General features: G+C 51.5%; 1 protein-coding gene across 6 annotated transcripts in view; it reads right to left on the bottom strand.

Moving 5' to 3' along the window:
- Nucleotides 1–19,671, bottom strand: part of LOC144728968 (interleukin-31 receptor subunit alpha-like) — a 45,856-nt gene extending 26,185 nt beyond the window's left edge. For 4 of the 6 annotated variants that reach the window (XR_013587591.1, XM_078608769.1, XM_078608767.1 and 1 more), the window contains exons 1-6: nt 19,576–19,671; nt 17,549–17,626; nt 8,470–8,925; nt 6,577–6,703; nt 4,398–4,567; nt 786–934 (exon numbers count right to left, since the gene is read on the bottom strand). Coding sequence is in view for 5 of the 6 variants with exons in the window: in XM_078608769.1 (XP_078464895.1) it covers nt 786–934; nt 4,398–4,567; nt 6,577–6,703; nt 8,470–8,925; nt 17,549–17,603 (957 nt within the window). In the remaining variant the exon portion in view is untranslated. The remainder of the gene's footprint in view (nt 1–785; nt 935–4,397; nt 4,568–6,576; nt 6,704–8,469; nt 8,926–17,548; nt 17,627–19,575) is intronic. The other 2 variants (XM_078608768.1, XM_078608766.1) reach the window with 1 other exon arrangement.
- Between the last annotated feature and the right edge of the window lie 2,350 nt (nt 19,672–22,021).

Below are 22,021 nucleotides of genomic sequence, written 5' to 3' on the forward strand. Positions count from 1 at the left end.
TGCGACAAGGCTCACTAACGGTCATCCAACAAATCGAGAAAAGGAGTGGCTGGATTTGGTCATGGCCAACATAAATAACTTTTTTATTTTCCCAGGTAAGGCCCACTGAGCTATGTAGTACTTTTTTTAGAAGCGACCTGCCCACAAAAAGATAGTTCGACGAAGTGGCTTATCATGTGGAAACGTATAGTAGCCAAATACTCTAAACACATTTTTCTAAATGTGGAGGGAAGAACCGGAGGACCTGGAGAAAAATCCACACAACCACGGGGAGAGAGACATGCAAACTCCAAATATGCAGGCATCGGGGTTGGGATCAAATCCAGGATCTCCTGCATACCAGGCGAGGGAATTAACATCTCGCCACCGCAGCACCCCATATCATCCAACGGCCAGTTTGTTGATTTAATTGTTGATTATGGCAGCGTTATAGCAACATACACCACCATACCCAGGCACACTCAAAGACAATTATCCCCTGTATTGCCTTAATAGACTGTTGGGGCAAGTGCTGTTAGCGAGCACCTATGAAGGCTGGAGCCGCACACGAGGGGGTTGGTGGCCAGCACCATGCCCGGCTGCCTTTGTCCCTCAAGTGGTGATGTTTATACACCACAGCAGGTCGAGTCGCCCTCGGGGAGGCCCAGGACCAGTTCAGATATAATTGTCACTGGTCTTGACCGTGAGCGGAAATCTAACTTGGATCGTCAGGTTCGTAGCGCAGTGCGCCAACTGCTACCCTACCGCTCCCCACAGTTGTACCGTCACACTTGTCCTATGGTTACCGTTCTCCAGGCCTCTTCATTGCCGTAAGCCAGACGCAGATCACATTTGTACTCAATGCTTATGCCCGTCTGTGCTGTCCACTTGACGCTGACGTGGTCGGCGATGTGAGTGTACGTCACAATCTGTAGAGCTGGCGGCTCAATTGTAACTGCACACAAAACGCACAAACATATCACTCAAATGTAAACGTGCTCATGTCGTATAAAGTCGGAATTAATATATACTTTTCAAAGATCCACGGTAACTCAGCTGATACCACCAACTCATTATACACGAAACCCTGGTCTTGCATAGAGCTGATCGTGGGATTCAAGCTAAGGTTGGCACTTGTCCGGGTTTGACTCAGAGAAGCCAAGAATTGACATTTCTATTATTTTCACGCTGCTCCAATGTTAACGTTAATATTTTGCCGCTAAACACACTAGAATCCGATGAGCTATAAATATATTTATCACAGATGTCCAGTAGGGGCACGAGGTAGGAACGTTACAACAACAAACAGTACAAAAACACGATATTAGTGCAAAGTACAAGAAAGCTAAACAAATCACCCAAACACAAACAAATAAAACCATCCCCATCCTACCAGAAAAAGCCCACTGAGATTAATTTATTTTTTAGAAGCGACCTGGCTAAAAACGACAGCTCAGCAAAGTGGCTTATCGTTTGGATAAGCTTTGGGGGTGGGCGGTGTTCACCCACGATTCTGCACCATTTCTCGCTGCCTAGGGACCATCGTGACAGACAACATTCGCATCCCCTAGACCAGACATGGGCAAACTACGGCCCGTTGGGCTTTTTAATCCGGCCCGCCGAACTTGTCCAACCCGATTTGGTCGTGACTCGAACCTAATTTCCCCACTGGATTGTATGTAAATACAATTAATCCGTTCCAGACTCCTACGAACTGTATATAAATATTGTTTTTTTAAAGATTATTAAGCACAAAAATAGTTCATTACGCCGTAGAATTCAGTGTAATAGTAAACTAAATGTAACAACATTGAATAACACTGAGATAAACTTGAATAACAGAGAAAACTAACATTGCCGCATCAAGGTTTAGAATCGTTCAACAAGATGATTGTTTCGTCTGCTACATCAGTCGGTCGATTCTGAGAAAGAGAGAATATTTGTACGAGCAATTCATGTTTCTATTGAAAGTAAGTTAACAGTAATATTTGGGTACAGTATTGTTTTTGGAACCATTCACCGTAATATCGTATCAACGTTTACTTCACCGCATCATCATATGAATGATGCGAGAAGAGATTAACGGGTTCTTATGTTAGCGATTTACGTACTCGGCGCTTTCGCTCTCTAAATTACGACTTGAATGAGGGGGAGGGGTATGACTACACTCACAAAATTAATATCTTACTAGGAATTGATATAACAAAAGTTATATACATAACTGTTACGCTTTGTGTAATTCAACAAAACAAACAACACTTAACTCCGAGTTCTCTCCAAATTTCACGAGTCCGTTCTAGACCCCACAGTTTTTTTTAAAGAGTTTTAAGCACAGAACACATAATTAAAGTTTAAAAAATCATTAATTATACAAACTTTTCAATAATTTCCTACTTCACTTCGATTTAAATTTTCTTTAAAACCTTCTTCTCACCAACATTACCACTCATTACCACTTTCTCCGAAGGCAAGTTTGTAAAAGAATGCATGGTACAGACAGCAGACATCTTGTGTCCGGAGATCAAAAGCAAATTTGAAAAAGTCAGCTTATCACGCAGGACTGACTCGCCGTGTGGAACTGATTGATAAAAAAATATAGCCAGTCAATTAAACAAAAATTGTAATTCCTTTGAATTATATTCACTAGCACTGGATGAAAGTATGGACGTAAAATACACTGCTCAGCTCCTCATTTTTATCCGAGGCATTGACAGTTTTGCGATAACAGAGGAGGTTTTGACCATAGAATCCCTGAAAGGAACAACGCGGGGAGAGGACTTGTATAACCAGGTATCTGCTGTCATCGAAAGAATGACGCTACCTCGGAGTAAACTTGTCAATGTCACAACGGATGGATCGACAAATTTAACTGGAAAAAATGTTGGGCTGCTGAAAAGAATCCAGGATAAAGTGAAAGAGGAAACCCCTGTCCAGGATCTTATTTTCCTTCACTGCATCATCCAACAGGAATCTCTGTGTAAGTCTGTATTGCTGCTTAATCGTGTCGTGAATCCAGTCGTAAAACTTGTGAACTTTATACGAGCAAGGGGACTTCAGCACCGTCAGTTTATTACCTTCCTGGAGGAAACTGATGCAGATCATCAGGACTTGCTGTACCACTCTCGTGTCCGCTGGTTAAGTTTGGGGAAAGTGTTACAACGAGTGTGGGAGCTGAAAGAAGATATCATCGCATTTTTGGAGTTGATGGGGAAATCTGACGAATTCCCTGAGCTAAGCGACAAGAACTGGCTTAGTGACTTTGCGTTTGCTGTGGACATATTTTCACACATGAATGAACACTTGCCATGCAGGAAGAGGCACCGCGAAACGCAAAAAAATACAGTAAATCACTTGAGGACCTGCACGGAGAATTCTGCCGTAGGTTCTCTGATTTCGAAAACATTGAACAGTCACTTCAGCTGGTGTCCTGTCCCCTGTCACAAGACCCTGAAACAGCACCACAGGAGCTGCAGTTGGAACTGATAGATCTTCAGTCTGACTCCGTCTTAAAGGAGAAGTTCAACTCTGTTAAACTGAATGACTTTTATGCTTCACTTAACAGAGCCACGTTTCCAAACCTCCGGAGGATTGCACAGAAGATACTGACTTTGTTTGGCTCGACTTATGTGTGTGAGCAGACATTCAGCGTCATGAACGCCAACAAAGCCCGTCACAGATCAAAGTTAACGGATCAGCACCTCAGATCTATCCTGAGAATTGCCACAACCAAAATTACTCCAGACTTGGATGCACTGGCAAAAATGGGAGATCAACAACACTGTTCCCACTGAAACTGAAAGTGATGATGTGTTGCTGCAGCGAGGCTGAAGCCACATCTCCGCAACACAGCCTGCGTGGCTGCTCTAACCTGTTAATGTAGATAATAAAGAAGTTCAAGTGAGGTAATTGGTTTGGCGCAGGCCTCAGATGTTTTCATGATGTTTGATTAGTCACGTTACAACATGTTTTTGTATTGTTCATGTTCGTGCAATTTGTTAAATTGCCTTGCAAATAAACGCTTTGCTACCTGTTAAAGACCAAATCCTTTCATGAAATGATTTTTACATGTCATGATTTTTACATGTCATTTATATTAGTTCACACAAACACTCGATCCACCTGTTCCTGGCCCGGCCCCTCTGTCAAATTTTAGAACCCATTGCGGCCCGCGAGTCAAAAAGTTTGCCCACCCCTGCCCTAGACCGTGATGGCTCTGCACGCATGCCCCATCCTTGGTCCATCCTGCCGAGAACGCTGGCCACGTTAAGAAGAGGAAGGGGCCGTCGGTTCTGCCGGTCGCCCTGCATTAGGCCACGAAGACAGCTCGACTGCAGGCTCGTAACATGGAGTTACCGACCGATGAACAAACGCGTGTGATCGTGTAAGGCCCTGCCACGTCGGGTTGATGTGACACGTACCGAAGTCGTTGGGCATCAAAGAGAATGCGGGCGAGCGCGATTGTCCAAGCGCGTTATGAACTTCCACCCACAACTCCCAGTGTCTGTGGAAATCTAACTTGGATCCGGGGAGGTCAACGGTTTGTGCTCCCTCCACGCGTTCGCACATCTTGATTTTGTCTTTGCCAACCCTGCGGTGTACAGACATTGCAAGCCACATACCAAAGTTCAAAACACTGCCAATGTGATTTCTGTGCTCAACAGTCTTCCCGTCTTTTCTGAACAGAATTTCTTTGCAGTTGAAAGTAAAACCAAGATTATGGGTGGGGCGGCCAGTAATAGAGCCAATGTGTCTCGTTTATTGTATGTTGAACTTCTTTCGCACCGTACGTAGCTAACCGTGCTAATTGGATGTGCGGGGGAAGGACATCAAGCTAAAGTAACAGCCAGTGTGGTCATATTTCTGGTGCGGAGGTGCCAGCGGGGGCGGAAGTAGCCAACGGTGCTGGCCCGTGCAAATGGCCTAGGAACCGCGCCTTGTTATTGGCCAGTGGAGGAATTCTTGTCGCCCCGCTCGCTTAATTTATTTTGAACAGGTGGCAGTGCCCGGTGGGAGTGGTTTCGTTCAGCCAATGAGATGCAGCAAAATGCATCTCATTGGGGTAGACAAACAGGACGACTCATTTTTATTTTTTTATCGATTCTATCTGAATCGATTCCTATTGGGGTGCTGCCCTAATGCCCCATACAGACCAGCCATCACTAAATTACTGATATGTTGGAAGGGGTTTCTTATCCGGAAAGTTTAGATTTAAATCGAACAAGGATATACTGTAAATGTGTCCCAGTATCAAAGAGTGTAAATACTTTTGTCTGAAGGTCTAACCAGACTGGATGTCTCCTCCCTAATTAGAATAACTCTATGAATTGTATGCGCAGAACATCACTCAGCTGATATAATAGAGTCCAGGGTAAAGGTTGCAACGCCAATTAGAATGTACATTTTGCAAGCCTATCCCCCTACTGGCAGACTAAAGCCCGATTGCAGGACCGTCATTGAGTCACCTTGTGCCCACAGGAACGGCTGCCACTGGGGGTGAACTTGAACATGTTTGAGATGAGAATTGACGTTAAGTTGCTTGTCGTTGGTGAAGTGCAAAAGTGCTTGTAAATGCCCCGGCGTAAACGTTGCTCTAGCAAAACAAATCAGTGTCGTTATAAACCAGCCGATTCCCACAGTGGCTGCATACCTTTGCACTTAATTTGGCAACATTCCATCTGTGAAATTAACCAAAAATATTGGTTCACTTGTAAAGTAAGCCTCTTGCTGTGTAAATAATAAAAAGGCCACCAAGGTTTTTCAGCAGCCACAGCCAATCTAACACGTGGGGTTTCTGCATCTCATGGCACAGTGCCGATAGTACAAATGAAATATAATCGCGGGTTAAAAACGACCGAATTTTTTTTGGAAGAAAGTAACTTGACTGACGATGGTTACATTAAATATGTGATCTTTGGCAGTGCCGTAAATGTGCTCTTAAGCACAACCCTAAAACACCAACAGAACAGATGAACAATGCCCATAATTTAGGGTTTTTTGGGTTAAATCATGTCAATATAAATGTGTCATTAAACCCGCCACCACCCGACATTTATATTTACTCGATGTAACCCAAAAAAAACCTCTTATGGATAATATTGCTCACGAAATCCTACATGTTAAACAGATAAGCAATGTGTCTCCTTTGTGTATCTTGTTTTTCCACAAACAATAGAAAGTATTTCTTACACAACCCATTGGTCCAACAGCCTCCAGGGAGTGATAATTTCAACAGCACCGATCCAGCACAAGCAAACTCTGCACCGGTTTTAACATAGAGTGCATCACCAGTAGAGTAGATGTCCTTGAAAAACAATGCATAATGCTGTAGTTGGGATTCAATGATGGCTTTGATGTAAACGGGCTGTTTGAGCCGACTTTCAGGAGGACACATCGACCACGAAGCCAGCCAACTACCTGGGAGTGTTTGCGGCTGCCTGGCCTCCCCTAACATTTATATCGGTGGCCGAGAGAGCGTTAATAGGAGAGCAAGGCGATTCTTTATGTACACAGAGGTGGATAGATTTCCCTGTGGGTGTCCTCTCCAAAACCCCTGCGTGTCGTGCATGACCAGGTTGACATGCGCCTGACGTGGCTCACTCTTGGTAGCACAGCTGGGAGTCGGTCTTGAGCAGCGAGTCCTGTCCCAGCTCCCAGCTGCACGACAACGCGCCCATCTCTCCCCCGCGGACCTCACACCGTGGCTGCGACGGGGCGTCCGGGATATCTGCACTCGTCAATGACAAAGAGACCCATTGCTCGACACAGGGGCCAAGGGGCCCCAAACGTCGAGCAGCCGGCGATAAACGGCACATCCGAAATTGCAATCGGGTGAACATGTTTCTTGAATTGAGTGAGGTTATTAAGAGCTCAGGGAAGGAGACGAGGGAAGGGAATTCCTAAGTCGGGTTGAGCTATGTAGACTGTCAGAGTTATCGCCTACAAGAAATGACGGTGTGATTGGCAGCATGAACCAACACTCGCATGTGTATTCAAAGTGGTGATGTTAATTCATTGCACGAACCACTCATTGACTACGGGGTTTACATGGGTAAAGTCCAGGACTAATTGAGATACCAATTACTTTGCACTCTGATCGTGTTTTTATATTGTTTGTTGTAACTTTCTTACCCGCCCCGACTGGACATCTGTGACAAAAAGCTTCATAGCTCATCGGATTACACCAGTATAAATACATATTCCGATTCTGAATTACCACTGCTGTTGCTGATAGAGAGGTGAACCCACGACAGCCTAAAACTATGAACTAAACTAAAAAAATGTCCAGGTAAGTCTCACTGAGTTATATAGCCACCAATCGTATATAGCTCGTGACTCCCATCCTCCCAGACCACACGGAAAATAAAATACTCAACGGTAAAATCCAACACCCCATACTCACTGGGAGATGGGCAACACAATGAGTAGGAGACGTCTGAAAGTAGTGGCTAAAGATGCTCTGGTCTAGGGGTGTTGGGACCTCTCGCGTAGTACAACTACCAAAGAGAGAAGAGCCTCAGGTAGGCCAGTGGCACCGACAAAATGGTCATGGGGATGCTGGATAAGCAAAGCATTGCCAATAGATCATCATGAAAATCCCCACCCCCAGAACATAACTAATAATAGGCAAGATGCATTGTTCACTTCTCGTTTAGATGAACGAGTCTGAGTTTGAGAAATCCTTCATCCACGCAAATGCACAGATGATAGGAAGAATGGATGTGTGGATAACAGAAAGGTCTGCTGACAATTGATTCGGAGCCATGAATTACAGGAAAGAAGTACAGAGGTGAATATGTATGGCCTAATTTTGAGTGAAACGTCGTACTCAGATTGTAAACGTTGTGGCTTGGCTTTCCAACACACCAGTGTGCTGTACTAGTGACTAATTGGCATGTTCTCTTTACGTGACAACCCTAACTAGTTGGCTGTGTCGGGTGGTGACGGGTTTTAACGACACATTTATATATTTACGCGATCTAACGCAAAAACCTCTATTATGGATGATATTGGTCGTAAAAGCCTGCGTGTTAAACAAACTCAAAAACCACAGGGTGCCCCAGTAAGATGATGGTGTGGGCATGAAGGATTTCCCAGTAGAATGATGGCATGGACATGGACGATGTCCCAGTAGGATGATGGCGTGGACATGGACGATGTCCCAGTAGGATGATGGCGTGGACATGAAGGATTTCCCAGTAGAATGATGGCGTGGACATGGACGATGTCTCAGTAGGATGATGACGTGGAGATGAAGGATTTCCCAGTAGGATGATGGCGTGGACATGGACGATGTCTCAGTAGGATGATGACGTGGAGATGAAGGATTTCCCAGTAGAATGATGGCGTGGACATGGACGATGTCTCAGTAGGATGATGACGTGGACATGGACGATGTCTCAGTAGGAAGATGGAGTTGGCATGAAGAATGTCCCAGTAGGAAGATGGAGTGGGCATGAAGAAGCGCGTGAGCCATGCAGGCGGAGGACTCACAGCCAACGCGGACCGTGGCCTCGTCCACAACCACGGAGCCTTGGAAGTCGCAGTGCACCACACACTGCACGAGGCCCTGCGGCGGCTTCACCGACCCCACCGTCACATTAGCCGACAGCACGTGACATTCCCTCCCCGAAACAGCCGCACGACCATCAGGGGTCGTCGTGGTGGTGGTGGTGCCACTGGAGGAAATCCTTGTGGAGCCGTTTGTGTTGATGGTGGCAGTGGTGGTGACGTGGTTTGTGGTCGTATTGCTGGAGGTGAGCTCGGCAGTGGTGGAGGCGGGGGATTGTCTGGGCTGCAGCCTTAATCCGTCGAGGCGAATGTAGAAGTCGTGATTGAGGCAGTTGTTCGGGCACATTTCCACCGCGCAATGGGCCCAGAGGCTGCCCCCGGCACGCACGGGATTGCTGGACAGCTGGAGTCTCGCAGACAGCGGCAGGCAGAAGGTTCCTGACAAAGATAAAGATGTCCAATATAGCCATTACAGACTGTTGGGGCAAGTGCTGTTAACGAGTAGCACCTATGAAGGCCGGCATGGCACACGAGGGGATTGAGTAGCCAGCACCACGGCCGGTCGCCTTTGTTTCCCCAGTGGCGATGTTTACACACCGTACTCATTCGAGGTTGAGTCGACCTAGGTGAGGCCCCAGGAACTGTTCAGATAATCGTCACCGGTGTTGGCCGCGGGAAGGAATCGAACTCGGGTCGCCGGGTTCGAAGCGCAGCGCGCTAACCGCGACACTGCCGCTTATGCGGAACACCGGAGACAGAGATGGACACGACTCGGGATGTATTTTGGCTGTCGAGCGTCAGGGTGACACTGCTGTTAGCAGCAGCACGCCAGGGCGTGGTGGCGCTACACAAACCACCTTTGTCGCTGCAGTGCACCTGGGCATGAGCTCGCAGTGACCTCGGGGAAGTCTCGGCTACGTTTGCTGGAGGTCTAATTATAATCCATTGTAATTATGATCCATTGTAATTATGATCCATTGTTAATATAATCCATTGTAAGTCGATCCGGTGCGGACAATTCTCCCTCCGCCGATGGTGTTGTATTTACGAACGTACCTACAATCGCGTTATCAGTCAAGCAATTGCGTAAAATGCCAATATAGACTGTACAGAGCGCGTTTTTTTAACACCATAACTTTTGTACAACTCCACGAGTCGACATACAGTGTATCAGAATAAACTTACAGAACTAAACTAAACTTTGTATTTTACCAGGTAAGGCCCACTGAGCTCTTTTTCAGAAGTGACCTGGCCACAGATGATAGCTCAACAGAATGGCTTACCACGTGGAAATGCATCGCAGACAAATACTCTAAACGCGTGAAAACCGGAGAGCCCGGAGAAAAAATCCACGTGGCCAAGGAAAACCGGAGAGCCCGGAGAAAAATCCACGTGGCCAAGGGGAGAGAGACACGCAAACTCAAAATATACAGCAGAGATCGTGAGGTTCGGGATCGAACCAGCGACCTCCTGCATACCAGACGAGGTAGTTAACATCTCGCCAACAACCACTTGCGTCTCAGTCGGGAGCATTCGTATCGACACGACGTGATCAGACAGCAACTGCACTGCTGTTACGAGCACTACGTGATGCTTCCACTGCTCCCCCTGACGCTTCTCTGTGTAAAGGAGAGCCGACACAAGATTGCAGGGGTTTCGTCTTTTAATCCTTGTCTCCCATCCACACCTGTCACCAGTCATCCCAATCTCGTTCCCGCCAAAGGCCCCCTCTTCCCGCCCGTTCTCCCCTTATATCTCCTCGATCACCCCTCCCACTAACCCTCCTATCGGTGGGAATCCTTCCCCTGACAACCCTACATCACCCCCCCCCCCCGGAGAAAAAATAACCGTCCTCGGTTCTGCCTCCCCCATGGACCATTTAAGTCTCCCCATGCCTCCCACCACTGACAGTGACGACAGCCCTTAACCCCCCCACAACCATACAATGCAATATAATACAACAAAATCAATTGCGCTGCCTGCCCAGGTCTCCAGCCAGCGTCCCGTAACAGCCCGGACATCCACAAGCAGCAGATGATCGTGGCGGCCCCCTCTTTCGAAGGCCCTCTCGTCGCGGTCCCTGGTTCGGTGGTGCCGGTGTCGCCTTGCCTGGCGTCGCTGTCTCTCCGGCCCCCGCTCGTGCCGCCGCTCCGTCAGGCCACACATGGGGTGCTGTAGGTGACAAGGGAACACAGGGCACCGAACCCCCTACCGGTCGGCGCGTGGTGGTCGGCGACCTTGGCCTGGGTAGGGATGATGATGATGTTGGCAGTGATGTTGGTGGTGATGTTGGTGAAGATGACGGTGGAGAGATGTATGGCTTAAGGCGGGTGGGGTGTACAAACCATCGTCGCTTACCCAGTTGGACCTGGACGCACTGCGGTTGGAGTGCTTTAATGACCTCGACCGGCCTTTTCCAGGGTCGGTGCAGCTTTGGTGAGAGGCCAACCGGCACCTGAGGACAGTGTAGCCATGCCTGGTCCCCGACTTTAAAGGGCTTGGCTGTCACTGTCCTCTCCCGTATCCGTACATTACTCTCTTGGCTCATGGCCGATGCGGCCTCGGCTGCTTGGCGGGCCTCTCTCAAATAAATGAGGGAGGTCTTTAGTGCCTTCGGCAATGCGTCAGCTCTTGCGGGAATGTCCGTCAGCTGCACCTCAATAAGCGGAACGGGATCCCGTCCGTACATCAGGAAAAACGGCGAGAACCCCGTCGCTGCATGCGGGGCCACCCTGTACGCCGCTAAGACCGATGGAATGTGGAGGTCCCAGTCGGAATGGTTTTCGTCCACCACTTGGGACAGCATGGCCGCTATGGTGCGGTTAAGCCGCTCTACCATCCCATCGGTCTGGGGATGATACGGAGATGTTCGGACCTTTTTAGTGCCCAGGATAGAGCAGACGTCCTTCAATAGCTGTGAGGAGAAATACCTGCCCTGATCCGTGAGCAACTGCTCCGGTGCCCCCTTATCAAGGACATAGCCTCCCACGAAGGCATTGGCGATGGTCTGTGCCGTTTGGTCCGGGAGGGCCCACGCCATCGGCCACCTTGTGCAGTACTCGACTCCGACCAACAGGTATTTATTTCCCCGTGGCGTGACCGGCAGTGGTCCCAGGATGTCCAACGCAACCAATTCGTTGACCCTGGTCACCGTGATGGGCTGTAGGGGCGCCGCGCACATTCGACGCAGGTAGCGACCCATCGATGCACGTCAGCGGTCATACCTGGCCAAAAGTACCGACCCTGTAATGTGTACAGTGTCTTCCGCCCCGCCAGGTGCAGCAGCTGGCGGCCGTGTACGTCCATAACCAATTGTTGACGCAGCGACTCCGGAACTACCAGGCATCGCCAGCGCCCTGTCGGGTCCCATCGCATGAGGAGGTCCTCCCATACGATGTACTCCTCCCCCCCTGCCTCTGCTGAGGCGCGTAGCGTTTGCAGTGGGGCTTCCTCCAGCTGTAGCCGTCTCCAATCGTCCAAGGTCAGCCCCAGGTCGTGGTCGGTCAGCTGAACCTCACCCTGTGCACCCTCTGCCGTGCGTACGGGAGCGATGACCGTCCCCTCCGGCCTCGCCTCCTTGCAGCGTGCCCCGCCTGTGGTGCATGCACAAGGGCCCTGGGGCGCCAGTCGGGACAATGCGTCTGTGTTGGCATGTCTGGTCCCTTTGCGATGCACTACTTGGTACCTGTACTCCTGCAGGCGCTCTATCCATCTGGCCAGCTGGCCCGAAGGCTGGTCGATGCGGAGCGAATACTGCAAGGCCGCGTGGTCAGTGCGGACCGTAAATTTGCGACCATACAGGTAGGGTCGGAATTGCTGCACGAAGTGAACGACTGCCAGGAGTTCCCTACGTGTGATGCAGTAGCGCTGCTCCGCTGATGAAAGCACGCGACTACCGTAGGCGATAACCACCTCCCGACCCTGCTGGACTTGCAACAAAACACTGCCGATGCCCACATCGCTGGCGTCCGTGTCCAGGATAAAGGGGAGGCCAAAATCCGGAAAGGCCAATGGTGGTGCATCTGTCAGACGTGAGCGCAGCTGCTGGAATGCCTCTTCCTCTAGAGGGCCCCAATAAAACCTCTGGTTCTTCGCCGTCAACACGTGCAAGGGCTTGGCAATGGTTGCGAAGTTGGGTACAAACCGGCGGTAGTAAAAAACGAAACCCACACACCGGCGTACCTCTGGAACCGTTGTGGGAACAGCCCAGGCCCTCACGCAGGTCATCTTTTCCGGGTCTGTAGCCACTCCAGACTCACTGATGATGTGGCCCAAGTAGCGTACCGACGACTGCATAAGGTGGCACTTCGACGGCTTGAGCTTCAAGTTCGCGTTCCGGAACCGCAGGAATACCTGACGTAATCGGTCAATGTGTTTCTCGAATGATCGGCTGAAGACAATGACGTCATCCAGGTAGATGAGGCACGTTTCCCATTGGAGGCCTGCTAAGGCCAACTCCATTATGCGTTGGAACGTCGCCGGTGCAGTCTGGAGGCCCATAGGCAGGCAGTTGAACTCGAATAGGCCCTGTGGTGTCCGGAACGCTGTTTTAGGCCGGGAGTCCGCATCTAGTGGGACCTGCCAGAACCCGGACAATAAATCCAGCGTACTGAAAATGTTTGCCCACGCCAGTGCATCCAATGAGTCGTCGATACGTGGTAGGGGATATGCGTCGGCCAGCGTGACGGCATTGAGGCGTCGAAAGTCCACACAGAATCTCAGTGACCCATCTGACTTCCTGACTAGGACCACCGGTGCCCCCCAGGGACTCGAGGATGGAGAAATTATGTCGGCCCGCAGCATCTCCTGCACCGCTTGTTGAATGTGCCCTTTTTCCATTGGGCTCATTCTATATGTGTTTTGGCGCAGGGGTGCGGCATCTCCCGTGTTGATGTGGTGCTGCGACAGATTTGTGCGCCCTAGGTCGAACGGTCCCCGGCTGAACACGTCCGAGAACTCATGCAATAACGAGTGCAGCTGGTGTTTCTGGTTGGGCGGCAATCCTGGCTCAGGCCCCGCCAGCTGGTCCATCCACGATTCGGCCCCTCTGTCCTCGGACTGGCTGATGCTGCCTACAAGCTCGGGCTCTGTCCCTGGGGCTCCTAGTGACAAGGGACTAACGTGGGCCAGAACTGTTCCCTCCTGCACCGTCGCTGTTCTATCGGAGGTGTTCAGCACCTGAATGAACAGATGCTGGTTCCTCTGTACAATAGTTTCGGCTCCCACCAGCGCATGGCGATCCATGGCAGCTGACGCCGGAGACACCAGGATGGGTGAGTCTGGTCGGGCTGTCACGAGGGGGGACCGATATCGCAGCGGAATTAGCATCTGGGCTGCCGGGGGGATGGAGACAGACTTACTGACCAGAGCCTGCACGTAGGGTACACCCTGGCTGGCCCCCTCTGCCTTTAAGAAATGGAGATGCGTTCCCTGGACTTCCACCCGCCCAATGGCCAGATCGATTTTCATTGGCATCCGCCTCAGAAAGTCCATCCCCAAAAGGCAGGGTACGGGCAACGTTGCGGAGACAAGGATGGGTACTGCTACCGAAAGCTGCCCAATCTGTATCGGGGCTTTAACCTGGCCCAGGAAGCCCATGCTGCCTCCATTTGCTGCAATGAACATTGTCTTGACGGGGACTAAAGGTCGGATTTTATCCAGCAGCATCTCGTGCATGGTGCTCGAGATGATCGTGGCTGATGCCCCCGTATCCACCAAGATACGTGCCGACACTCCCGCGATATCAACGACCAGGACCGAGGTTCCTGACGTGGCCGCTACCACCCGCCTTGCCAGCTTCCTCCATTGTGTGGCTGATTTCGGCCACTGACCAGGCGGCGTCTCGTTATCCTGTGGTGCATGGTGAGATGATGGGGGATGGATGTGAATGGACCGAAGATGGGGTTCCTCCCCTTGGAGTGCGTCGCAGCAGGGTGAACGCGCCCTTGTTACATAGTGTGGGCTTCCCCCTGGGTTGCGGGCTGGGCTCTCTATGTGGTGCAAATTGCCCCCCCTTGGTGACGTAGCATGGGCCCCCCTTGTGGTGTGGGGGGCCCCCCCATTGTAGGGGGCGGTGGGGACTGGGGGATGGGCCCCTCCCGGGTGGGCCCCTCCCTTCTCCCCTCCCTTCTCCCCTCCCTTCTCCCCTCCCCTTCCTTTGTCACGGGGGCGTGGTCCCCCTGGTTCCGTCTCGCTCCGCCACAAAGCGGTGGTGAGGCGGGCCGTGGAACTGCTCCAGGGCGCAATGTCAATTTTGTGTGCCGCCTTAGCCCACGGGCCGTTGCCCCTGGCAACTCGCCGGCGTCGCAGGTAACTAGTGACGCCACTTACGGTTGTGACGTCACGCCCGCCCGCGAAACCACGCTCGCCCGCGACGGCATGCCCGGCCTCGGCGCGATTCCCGGCCTCGGCGCGATTCCCGGCGTGGTCCCCGGCCTCGGCGCGATCCCCGACGCGGTCCCCGGCCCCGGCGCAATTCCCGGCGCGATCCGCGACACCACTTTCGGCCGCGACATCACTTCCGGATGCAACGTCACGTCCGTTCGCGACGCCACTTCTGGTCGCGACGCCACTTCTGGTCGCGACGCGATCACCGGCACCGGCGCTATCCCCGGTGCAATCCCCTTCCCCTGACCAGGACAGTGGGGACCGGGGAACGACACCGACGGCGTCCACCCCGAGGAGACTCCCGGTGTGTTCGCGGCGTCGGGGTTTAAATTGCTTGGCCCGACCGAGAGGCCGGGCGGGACGGCGTCACTCGCCTGGATCCTGTCGGCGTTCGGCCCCGGCGGGTTCCAGGTGACGTTGGCGGCCTCCGGCTCCGTGCGGCACCCCCTCGCCACATGCCCCTCTCGACCATAACAGTGGCAGACCCACGGGGCGTTCCGTCGGGGGGGCTCGGCGCGTTGTTGTAGAGGCGGCTGCCAGCGACGCGGCGGCTGGTCGCGCCCCTGGTCCCCCTGCTCCGCCAGTCCCCGGATCGCTGCGTACACCTCCCGCAGCGATGGCTCCGGCTCAGACGTCGGGGGTCCGTTCCCAGCTGCCCCACAGGCAGCCTGTGGCGACGGTGCAGGTTCAGCGGTTGGTGTCGCTGGACCCAGTAGCGCCGCGGCAACGGCTCGGCTGTTCCCCCCCGCCGCGCCAGCCACCCGGCCCACGGGTGGCGCCCGGCCCATGACTTGCTCGTGGGCTTGGATGGTCCGGGCAGCCCACAGCGAGGTGCGTACCTCCGGCGTCACTACGGGCATTACAACACCAGCGCGGCAAGCGTAGGCGATGAGGTGCTCGACCACGAGGTCCTCGAGCACTTCTTCAGCCAGGCGAGGGAAAGCCCTTCTCGCCAACATGAGCAGCGCACCCCTGTAGGCTAAAGGGGATTCTCTAGCCCCTCGCTGGCAGTCCTGGAACCGTTTAAAGGCTCCTTCCGCCGGGCAATAGATCTCCCCCAAAGTCTCGTAGGCCGTCTGTAGCGTGGTCTTGCTGTGCAAGGGAAGGGAGGTGTAAGAGGAGAGTGCCTCTTCGCCCAGAACGGATGGCAGCGCTCGTAGTGCCTCTTCGTCTGTCTACTCAAGAGCGTAGAAGGCAGCCTCGAATCGGCGGACAAACCCCTCCCAATCTTCTTCCTCGGCCACGAACTTGTCGACGGGCCCCAGCCGACGCGGCCGTCCTGCCACCTGCTCTCCGTGTTGGGTGTTTAGCCCTGGGGGTTTTGGCGGGAGCGGCGGCGGCTGGCGTGACGAGGTTGGTTGCGGCTCCTGCCCGGCCGGCTGGTCGGCCTCCGTGTCCCGTGGCCTCTCCTCCCGTAGTACGCGTAGGGGTGGGGGTCCCGGTGCTGGCGGGCCCCCCATAGGGAGCCTCTGCAGTAGCTCCTGGAGTGCCCTCTCCACGCGGGCCATGAGGTCCTCCATGGGGTCCTCCAGGCGATCCAGGCCCCCTGCTGCTGCTTCTGATAGCAGGCCCCCTTGTTGCCCGGGATGGGAAGGATCCCCGGCCCCTGCTTCCTCTTCTCTTGGCTCTTTTCCGCGGGGATTCTTCTTTGTAGCCATTGTAGATCCCACCGCTGCCACCAGATGTAAAGGAGAGCCGACACAAGATTGCAGGGGTTTCGTCTTTTAATCCTTGTCTCCCATCCACACCTGTCCCCAGCCGTCCCAATCTCGTTCCCGCCAAAGGCCCCCTCTTCCCGCCCGTTCTCCCCTTATATCTCCTCGATCACCCCTCCCACTAACCCTCCTATTGGTGGGAATCCTTCCCCTGACACCCCTACATCTGCATGGTTCCTCTCGGCCGCCACCTGCCTCTTGTTGCAGTCTTCATCCTCACTCATGGCTGCGTTAACGCCGCCTTGGGGGGCGTCCATAAATGGCGTCATGCGATTTTGGACGATTTCCCCCCCCCCCCCATCGTCACACTGCGTCACAAAAAGGCAGCCCCCCTCAAATATGACGTCACAAAGCTCTGCCCCCCCCCCAAAAAATATAAAACATACTTCAAATCGCTTTAAACTATTGTCATTGTAGTGCGTATTTAATGTGCCGCTGCACTCTGTTGTTGTAGGAGAAATATTTATTTTAAAAAGTGTATTTAATTAAGTAGAACGTGTTCGTCTATATTTATTTAAAGTTGCGCATTTTGATGTGACGTCACATTTCTTAAACCCCCCCCCCCCCCCTTGTCACACATCATCACAAATGTCTGATTCCCCCCCCCCCCCTAGGTGCGTGACGTCATTTATGAACGGCCCCTTGGCAGAACCCCAACGCCCAATGATCCCCCTCCGATCCACCGCATTGCCATTCTCCCGCCCGCGGCTCGGCCCTCCTCCTCGTCGCTGTCTCTGTCCCCCTTCGTTGGCTTTCCGAGGATCCCATTGGGATCCGATTGCTGCTCCCAGCACCCTAACCCCGTTGGCCATGTCTCCACGAGCTCTCTCCCCTCAAAGCCCTCTCGCGGCTAGAAGACTCCGGCGTTGGCATGCAGCTCCTGGAACCTTCTGGAACGTATTTGCCGCCTTCATTCGCAAGAAGAGAATGGTAGCGTCGGTCAAACGAAAATGGCTCACCTTGCCAGGCCGCACTGAAAATCAATGCAACGTTCAGGACTGTTGTGTAAGACATGCCACAGAGCCTGGGTCTCCGACCTGTTTGGAAACAAAATATACAATTTATACAGAACACAGCGTGGGGATGTTCCGAGTTCTGAGTGGGTAACGGTCGGGGAGATTTAGGATACGTGACCCCAATTGATTCAGATCGAACCCGGCGACCTTTGGATTGCAAGGCCAATGTGCCAGCGCTTACACCACCTGGCATCGTCCCTCAACACATATATACAAACAAAAACACTGCATGCAGTACATAATAGCTCTACATACAGTGTCCATCCTCTTATGTGCAGCCCTCTTATCCGCAACTCCTGTTAATCACACGGTTCTTTGGAGTATCGTCCGCAATGTCGTTGTCCGGGAAGAGCCACGCACGAGTCTAAAATCACAAGATCACTCGCAACAATGTCCGTGGGTATCCTATTATCCGCGATTACCCACAGATAACAGGAGGACGTCGAAAATTGAGATCATGATGATGATTAATGATTACCATTGGCGCCCTTCCCTTTATTGCCACGAGCCAGTTCCTGCTGCTGCTTCTGCAACAAATGGTTTCCATTACACTCTGCTGAAGGAAGCGAGAGCCCGGGCTGCGGGGCAGTACACGGAGGCGTCAGATAAGACGAGGACACAACCAGTTCCATTTCCAGCTGCGGAGAACGTCAAAACTAACTAAATGTAAGATCGATATGAAGTGTTTTATTCAAAATATTGATACATTAATACATGCGATGAGAATGCAAGAGTGCAGGGCAAAACATAATAATTATCTGGCTGGGAATGAAAGTTTTTGTTTGTATCATTGACCGAGAGGTATCAGAGACCCCCCCTTTACTGTAGCATTTTGCGATGGTGACAAAGCCACAATCATAACTCGCATCGCAAAATTATTTTCTCGGGGGATGGTTATTTTTTGGGTGGGAGACTTAAGCGGCCGCACTGTGCTATGAGCTCGGCGACGTGAGTTTGATTCCTGGCCACTGCTAACATCAGTGGCGAGCGATAGGTAAACCCGTCCTGGGCATCCTCTCGCTGTCACTTACCCTAAACTGAGCTATTTTTGTTAATTATTTTAGCAGGTAAGTTCCACTGAGCTATGTAGCTCTTTTACAGAAGCGACCTGTCCACAAATGATAGCTCAACGAAGTGGCGTATCACCTGGAAATATATAGTAGTCAAATAATCTAAACACACGTTTCTAATAGTGGAGGAAAAAAACAGGAGGACCCAGAGAAAAATCTACACGACCACGGGGAGAGAAACACGCAAACTCCAAACATACAGCGGACGCAAGGATCGGGATCGTACCCACGACCTCCTGTATACCAGGCGAGGTAGTTAACATCTCACCACCGTGGCGCCTTTACCAGCCTGCAGAGTGAACCTGGATGAAACAGCACCATGTCCAACACTATAGTGGATTGTTTACAGGGGGATGAAAAAAAATCAGTTTTGTACTATATAAAAAAAAAAATTACCCCCAAATTAACAATAATTCCTTCCATCTCATCCACTCACTTAATTTAACTGGGTCACGGTTATAATTGAATGATTGGTTTTACATACGTAGCATCGTGCATCCATTTCACAATGCCTCTCACAGTGGCTGAGGAACCACGGACGAGCGGAAATGCAGCAGCCAGGCAGTGATGAGCAGCCGGCGCCACCAGCAATTGCCCATGCTCTGCGATCCTCTAATATACTTAATTTTTTCATACAAATTGAATTGGATAAAATTTTAAACTACAAAGGCCACGCACCCCGAACTGTCAGTAACGATGCATGTTAAAAACTAATTTACTGCAATCAGCCACAATGGGGGTAAACAACAAAAATCACGTTTTAAACACAGTACACACGGTTACAAAGCATAGCACAATAAATACAGCATACGCAATGTATGTACAAACCATGGTCCTTAGCCTTTGACTCCAAGTGAGTTTATGTAAAATCGTGAAGACGCGAACGTGTGTATTACTCACGCGGTTGGACGATTTCCCAGCTGCCTTGTTCTGTCTTCAGAGAGTGACTGGAGGTCGCTCTTATACTAAGACACGGACAGGGAGGGGGGTGACTGACAAGGCGGCTGGGCTTGGCTCTGCCCATTCCGCTTTCATTTCTGGGTCACGCCGTGAGAGTCAGCGCCAAACTAGACGCTTAAGTGATTCTGTCCATTGTCGTTGCAGCACACTGAAAGCACCCTGACCAGGCAAGGAGGCCAAAAATGTGACAAGGTTACAGGGGTGAAGGTTATGGTTGGCACAGTGCGTATACAGCAACGATTTTTCATTTGTTTTCTGAACCGCGTGTTCCTGTTTCCCAATTGCCAAGTATGAAGACCTCCGTACATCGTTGCATCCTTTTAAGTGTCAGTGCTGTAAACGCCGTGATACGTACGTGCTATGAACTTGGAAACATGAGTTTGTATTCTCATCTATTCACACCGACGCCAGGGCGTCTTGCGAATGGGAGGATGACGACCCCTGACGCTTCTCTACAAGTGACCAAAGAGTTACTACCTTAGCTGTGTCCGTCTCGTCTGTTCGTAACTGACAACTCGCGTGAAGATGAGCCGCTATATTGACACCATTTTAGTTTGAAGTTGTGTTGCTGCTTCTGTCTTCGGGACTTGCTCGTAAAAAACTGGTCCGAATTGATCGATGGTAGTCCAGAACTTGGTGATAATAAAACCAGCGGTGAAAGGGTCAGTTTTGAGAATCAAAGGCACGACGTAGTTGCGTGTGACAACGCAAGGTTGCATCCGCACGCATGACAATCTTCTCGTCGTGCGCCTTGGAACGCAACATTGTCACAATTTTGACAATCAGCACAGAACCCATGCCACACGCATGTTGCTTCCTCATTTCTGTGAATGTTAACGGGTTCTTGTGGGATGTTGCAAAGGCATTGTGTATGTTGACTTCTCGCAACATACGTAGCCAACCGCGCCAACTGGAGGTGCAAAGCACATGTTAATATATGCAGGCATATGGACACACAATGGCTTTAACTCTGGGCGGTCGAAACACGTTGCACTGAAGGCCAGATTGAATAACATGAGAAGAGCATGGGCCAATACATATGTAATGACATAGTGACATCTACTGGTTGAAAAAGGGAAGCATGGGTACAGGGACCACTATAAACATCATCCAATCACAAAGGGAGAGGTATCTGGGCCAAAGGTAAAGGGTGGGGGGGGCTGGCCGAGATACTCCGGGAACCGGCTAGAAAGTTCCACGAGAGGGCGTGGCCAGAGGTGGAGCCTAGCCGCGCCTGCGGCAATATAAGCGGAGGCGGAGGAGGACTCATGATCGCTGTGTGTGCCTTTTGGCGTCATCTGGTCCAACACCATGTGAGACTAGGCTTTAAGAAAAGCTGTCTCAGGTGTGGACCAATCAATTTCAAGGACAGTGCATACATTATCAGAGTTGTGTTTCCGTTTGCATTCCGACCGCAGGTATTGTGGTCAATGCAAACATGACTCCTTGTAAAAAAGGTGTCAGTTTTGTTGCCAGATAAAAGGGTAAAAAAACAATTATCATATTTTGCTACTGGAAAAGGAGGTTCCAATGGTGTAAAGCATGGCTACATTGCCCCCAGGTTTCGGTTGGTACATCTCCTAAGTTACACAAGCCCTGGAAATGACCCGTGGAAGTGGTCGAGGTTAAACGGCCACAACGTGTGCGAATCCAGGTGGGCCGTCGCCATTGGATCATCCATCCTTCTCGGTTAAAGCCGTTTGTCCCTCCACGAATCGCCTCTTCATCTCCATCGATTGGCCTGCTGGTGTCTGATGTGTCCGACGGGCCGGGGATGGTGCGTTCAGAGGGCGCGCGTCAGCATCCGAGCCTGTGACCGTGGACGGGGCTCGGGACCTCGCCGGGATCAAGGATGTGCCTGCAGCTGCCGAGCCTGCTGCTCCTGTGCCTCCTGTGTTGCAACCCGCATCTCCGGACGATCCGGTGGTTGGTGCGCTGCCCAAGCGGGAGCAGGAGGCCGTCCCAGTTGACGGACCAGCATCACGGATTCGGTCCAAATGCTTTAGGTTCCGTTGAGCTAAGGGTTATTGCATTTTGTTCCCTTCCTCCATCTTGCCCCCTTTGTATATCCCCTTCTCTCCGTGTCCCCTCATTATTGGGTGTAAATTGTTCTACGGGTTGTCCCGTCCTTTAAGGCAAACGCCACGAGTCCTGGTTTTATACCTCATTATTGTCAATCTTATTCTGTGCATACGTGCTCTTACATGTTAATTGTTGAAATTGAGCCGCGACGGCTACTTTTTTATTACGGGGGGGGGGGGGGGAATGTAATGACATAGTGATATCTACTGGTTGGAAAAGGGAAGAACGGGTACAGGCACCACTATAAACATCCAATCCCAAAGGGAGAGGTATCTGGGCCAAAGGTAAAGGGCGGGGCTGGCCG

Source organism: Lampetra planeri, chromosome 30, assembly GCF_965212315.1.
Source record: "Lampetra planeri chromosome 30, kcLamPlan1.2.h2, whole genome shotgun sequence".
Classification (NCBI taxonomy): domain Eukaryota; kingdom Metazoa; phylum Chordata; class Hyperoartia; order Petromyzontiformes; family Petromyzontidae; genus Lampetra; species Lampetra planeri.